Here is a 6,000-nt window from a genome sequence, read left to right as displayed (position 1 = left end):
TCTCTCGCCTTTAATTGGTGTTTTTATTTGTGTAGGATAGTGAATGATAAGCTTTGTTTCCTAACCAGTAGTGAGTTAAGTTCTTGAACAAAATTTAGTAGCCAAATTGGATTTTAATGACATGTCTCTTTAGTACATTTTTCAGAAACAGTTTTATAGATCTTTTAGATATATTAATAGGCACTAGATGGAAAATTAAAGAGGTAAACTCACTTAAATAAGAGAACCTAATGTTTTGAGAAATTTGTAAGAAATGTATCACAGCAAAACATTATTTTAGGTCTTTAGTTTTTGACTCTAATGGTTAATACAATTATAGTTAAGCCATATTGTTTCTAATCATGTCACACCGCTGTCCTAGAACTTACCCATCTAAAATAGTCTTTTGAGTTAATTTTGGCCAGCAGGGCAACTGGCCTAATTCAGATAGACTTATAGCAACCTACATACGATAGATGCACATACACACAGATGCCCCGTTGCTGGAGAAACTTAGGACCCTGTTAGCATTTTAAAGGCAATAGCAGGAGTGATGTTCTCAGTGATGTTCATGCAGCTGCTTTACCATGTTCACAGTCAAGCTCATACATGCTAGGGTAAAACTGTAGGAGTCAAAAGTAAATTCACTCATACTTTAATCAGTCATTTTAACTGAGATTTAAAATTAGAAGTTTAAACTGCTATACTCTATATAAAGAACTTATCTTTTCTTACTCGATACTCGTTCCTTCCATAGCATATGCTTTGCAAAAGCAGCATGCATAAAGTATTTAAAATGAGAGGACGGAATGTTTTCACATTTGATTCAAATATAATGTAATTCCTAATTCTGGTAACACAGTTGAGATCTGTATTATGAGTTACAGGTACTCATTGAGAAAAGGAAGTTTCTCTAATCCACGTATGTTGAGAGAATCCTGAGTTTTCTTAGTTGTAAAGTTGTGGAGATGGCACCTTTTCAGAGGAAGTTGAAAATATGAGGAAGAAACAAAACAGTGCACGTAGGACGCAGGGCCACACACAGGCATTCTGTTATTAACGCTCATTCTCCTTCTGTAATGGCTTTTCATAGGTCATTCTTGTGAACCATTTTGTAAACAACCAAGGAAAGATCCTCTTAAGTGAAAAATCAGTACTGGTTGTGAAAACTTAGAAAATAGAAGTCCACAGGTGGCCAGGCATGGTGGCTCATGCCTGTAATCCCAGCACTTTGGGAGGCCGAGGCGGGTGGATCATGAGGTCAGGATTTCAGGACTAGCCTGGCCATGATGGCGAAACCCTGTCTCTACTAAAAAAATACAAAAATTAGCCAGGCACGGTGGCAGGCGCCTGTAATCCCAGCTACTCGGGAGGCTGAGGCAGGAGAATCACTTGAACCGGGGAGAGAGGTTGCAGTGAGCTGAGATTGCGCCACTGCGCTTCAGCCTGGGTGACAGAGTCAGACTCCATCTCAAAAAAAAAAAAAAAAGTCCACAGCAAGAATAATGGTATTGTTTGTAGAGGTTTATTAATTGGGTATTTTTTAAAAGACATTTTTATTCACAGGTTATTACTGTGGTTCTCAGGGGATCCATATATGTAGATCATTTGCTTCTTTACCTGAAGTAACTGAAGAGTACTTGGATCAGTAGAATAAATATTTATTGAATGAATCAGTCAGCCAATTAATATGATATTAGTGATAGACCTGCCTCCTTTTATGGAAGAGTTAACAGATCCAGAGAGGTCAAAGAATTTAGTTCTAGACTGGAAAAGATGTAAAAGCCTTTGTTCCAATCATATGTAACAAAAAGAACCAAAACAAGCAAACACTTTTCAGTAGCCATTGTGGATTCCCAAAGGGTAGCTTCTTCTCTTTCTCTTCATCTACAACTTCAGAAGATGTGACAGGTTTTCCCTATTTATCATTACCAATAATAACAAGTATTGAGAATTTTAAAATTTCTCCCAGAAGATTAACAAGCAGGGAAGGGGAGGGCAGAGGATATCTAAACACGAGAATAAGGACATGTTGGAGGCAGTGCAACAGTAATGAAAGAGAACAGCAGTGGAAGAGACAGAAAGGTTGTGTGCCCCTAAAGATTCTGCACCCCTAGTTTGGAAACACTGATACATTTTAGGAAACAGAGCACTCCTAGATCTCTACTTAAAGTTTTAGAATGGCTAATGTGTAACTTATAGAATCCAAACCTGTGGTTATTAAAACTTGGATCAAGATATGCCCAGTGTATACATTCTTAGCAAATAGAAATGTCACTGCCACACTGGAGAAGGTCAGCAGTAAATAGACATTCTGTACATAAGCCTTTTTGTACATAAGACACTTTGTACCTGAGTAAGATGGAGAGACGGGCAGAGGTAGCGCCTACTGTGCTGGGACCACCTCTTTGAGTACACTTCAGTTCAAGTCAAATCAATGTATTCTTTCTCCATTGCTAACCTAACGTGAAACAAGCTTACCTGTCTCAGAAGTTTTTCAAGAGATAATCAAGAAAGATTAATGCATATTCAAAAGGAGAATCTTCAATCCTAATTTGTTTTTTGCTTTTCTTTAAGTAGATTTAGGGCTGGATGTGGTGGCTTACATCTGTAATCCCAGCACTTTGGGAGGCTGAGTCAGGCGGATCTTGAGGTCAGGAGTTTAAGACCAGCCTGGCCAACATGGTTAAACCCTGTCTCTACTAAAAATAGAAAAAGTTAGCCGGGCTTGGTGGCGGGCGACTATAATCCCAGATACTCAGGAGGCTGAAACAGGAGAATCCCTTGAACCTGGGAGGTGGAAGTTGCAGCAGTGAGCTGAGATTGTACCATTGCACTGCAGCCTGGGCAACAACAGCAAGTCTCCATCTCAAAAAAAAAAAAAGAAAAGATTTATGGGGAACAGTACAAGTGCAGTTTTGTTACATGGCTATATTGCATAGTGGTAAAACCTAGGCTTTTAGTGTACGCAACACCCAAATATGCCCATTAGGTAAATTGTTCATCCCTAAACATTTTCTCACCTTCCCACTTTCTGGAGTCTCCAGTGTCTGCTATTCCACTCCGTATGTCCATATCTATACATTTAATCCCAATTTGTACCAAATAGAATCTCATTTTTAAATCACAAAAAGCCTTATTAGTTGGCTGTTTTCTTTTTACTTATGAAAATTCATCTAGTTGCAACTGTCAATTTTTCCTCATTTCATTAAAAGTGTATATGTGATGCTTTCCCTAAAAACTGATGTACTAGAAATACAAATTAATAAATGCTCCCGGTATAGAATTTTCACTTGCATCTTGTGCTTTTAATATAGTTTCAGGGTGTCATGAACAGGTTGTAAATGTTGCACTTATTGCCATGTCTCCGATGGAATAAGTTGGAGAATTCTGGGATCCTGAGGCTTGATCCAGTCGCCAGGGCTGGAAGCACTGTGTTACATGGCTGCAGGAAGAAGCAAGGAACTGAAGGCGATTGAAACTTCTTTGAACATTGGCCCCAAATTCCTATGTGATCTCCAACCAGGATACAGGGAGGACTGTGTGTGAGTCACAGCTTCTCATTTTGCCTAGAGACACACCAAATCTTGGCTGCCTTTCTCCAGACCCTTACTAATCTGTTAGTGAGAAGACACAGGATGTAAAAACTGGGGACCCAAAGAAGGCTCCTTCTCCCTAAGGCCTTGAATATAGCTTGCCATTGTCTCCTGAGCGTAGAAGAAGACTCTGACCATCTCGCCTCATCGGCTCTTCCCTGGCTGGTTGGAAAAGACCAACCCAGAAGATGGGTGATCCAAAGAGTGAGAGACACTTACCACAAAATGGGACCCTCCCCACAGAATATAGGACTTTTACCTACTTCTGTTTCCCCATCAAAAACTTCATTTCCTGTCCTAGTTAGAGCACAAGTCGTATAGGGAATATAGGGGGTGAGGAACACACTGTAGAAGAGTGATAGTGGTAGATCCATTTTACTCCTGATGAAATGTTTTCATGTGCTTTTGGTCAGCCTGTCATGTTATCTATCATTTGTTTTCTGCTGTGAAGTTCCAGGGATATGGAAGTGGGTAAGTACACCTCTTGCCACCATTCTTTGCTCTGTGGCACCTTGTTACCGTATTTCACCCTGAAGTCCTTGTCCCACATTATAGATCTTCACTTTGGTATGCACACACCGAAGTTAGTGTGAGGAAGTAGCCAATGAAGTTATTGTAGGATGACATTGTTCATCTGTGGTAGAAGACAGGATTGGGATGGGAATGGTGATACAAGCTAGGTGTTCTGTGAGGGTTTGTAACCCTTCCTCAGGGGGCACTACCACTTCCCCCAAAATTGTCTCCATTATTAAAGAACATTGTGTGTGTGTGTGTGTGACACGGTCCTGCTCTGTTGACCAGGCTGGAGTGAGTGCAGTGGTGCGATCTTGGCTGGGTTCAAGCAATTCTCCTGCCTTGGCCTCCCGAGTTAGTGGGGACTACAGGCACGTGCCATCACATTCAGCTAATTTTTGTATTTTAGTAAAGATGGGGTTTTGTCATGTTGCCCAGGAGGGTCTCAAACTTCTGACCTCAAGTGATCGACCTGCCTTGGCCTCACAAAGTGCTGAGATTACAGGCGTGAGCCACTGTGACCAGCCTGTTTTTATTTTTGAAGCTTACTATTAAATGTTGCTCTTGGTGTTTACTATTTTGTTGTCTTTTGGAAGCATTAAAATTTGCATGCTTAAAATCATTTATTGAATCCATAAAGCAAATCTAGAGAATATCTACTAAAACATAGGCTCATTAAAAATTTTTGAGTATAGAGCTTTTACTTTATTGAAATTAAAGTTTTGCAGCAAATATATATCTGACATTAGAACATTTGAAAGAGATACAGATTCATTTTCATTAAGCAGCACATTAAAAATGGTCTGAACTGGATTACATTGATGCCAATCTAGGTATACACACACCAAAGTTGGTGTGATGAAGTAAGTCAATGAAGTTATTTTAGGAAAACATTGTTTATCTGTGGTGGAAGACAGGAATTGATTATGCCATGTAGTACAACTTCACCCTTCTCCCAGTATAGTGTCTTCTTTAAAATAGCTTTTTGTAGTAACAAGTAAGATTTTCTGTGATATGTATATCTGAACCTCAGTTTCTTTTAAAGAACAATTCAAAGATTATTGGCAACAAAACAGTCTACTATGTAAGCAGTGGTTGCATATAAAACTAGTGTGCCTAATAACTGAATACTGAAGTTAGTGTTTATCAGACATTGTAGTGTGGAACACATATACTGTCACTACAGTGCTTATGCACTACATACATTCATGCTTTTAGAGAGACCTGCATCTCCCTGCATAAGTAGTCATCTTTTAAATGTACATTCTAGCATATAAAGAGTTTGCTTCTCAATAAATTGTTCAGTCTGCAAATAATAAGTAAGCTGTGCTTGTTGCAAATGATCTGTAATATTTTCAGGGAAGCTGGAAGCAAACCTGGTTGACTATCATCCAAGAATAGTAAAAATATATTTCACTGATTACATCTTGGGTTTTAATTAATAAGTGTCTTTTGCTTCAGAATTTATTGGTTGTCAATTACATGACTCTTCTATACTTGAAATATGGTGTGTGCTGATTCTTAGTGTTGACTATATGCCTGGATTGTGATGACCGGTGAATATACCTGCCTCTGCTTTCCTTGAGAAAGCAAATCATCTCTCTTGAGATAACCTAAATGGTAATTGTACATCTTCAGTTCTTAATTTCCTTCCCAATCTTGATGGTTAAATTCTTCATATTCTATGGGCAGTAATTCAGAATTTCTTTTACTGATTACCTGAAAGAGAAATAGTTTTAAAAACTCAAGAAATGTCACCCAAGGTTAAACCAATGGTTCATTCCAATATTACTGCTTCTAGTAGATAAGAGGATGTGCTTGCCATTTATGACATCTTTGAAATGTTGAAGATGGCCTCAAAACATTCTTAATTGTATAACCTACTGGCAATGTACTCCATGCCCTCTTAAGC

At 38.8% G+C, this 6,000-nt stretch overlaps 1 protein-coding gene across 2 annotated transcripts in view; it reads right to left on the bottom strand.

Moving 5' to 3' along the window:
* Window positions 1–4,696: 4,696 nt before the first annotated feature.
* IMPG1 (interphotoreceptor matrix proteoglycan 1) overlaps window positions 4,697–6,000 on the bottom strand; it is a 147,202-nt gene continuing 145,898 nt past the window's right edge. For both annotated transcript variants that reach the window (XM_032275469.1, XM_032275468.1), the window contains one exon: window positions 4,697–5,807. In XM_032275469.1, coding sequence (XP_032131360.1) covers window positions 5,730–5,807 — 78 coding nt within the window. In that variant the 3' untranslated portion in view covers window positions 4,697–5,729. The remainder of the gene's footprint in view (window positions 5,808–6,000) is intronic.

This window comes from Sapajus apella, unplaced genomic scaffold (genome assembly GCF_009761245.1).
Source record: "Sapajus apella isolate SASKATOON/1434 unplaced genomic scaffold, GSC_monkey_1.0 scaffold6, whole genome shotgun sequence".
In the NCBI taxonomy this organism is placed as follows: domain Eukaryota; kingdom Metazoa; phylum Chordata; class Mammalia; order Primates; family Cebidae; genus Sapajus; species Sapajus apella.
This window is presented reverse-complemented; position numbering and strand designations above follow the sequence as displayed.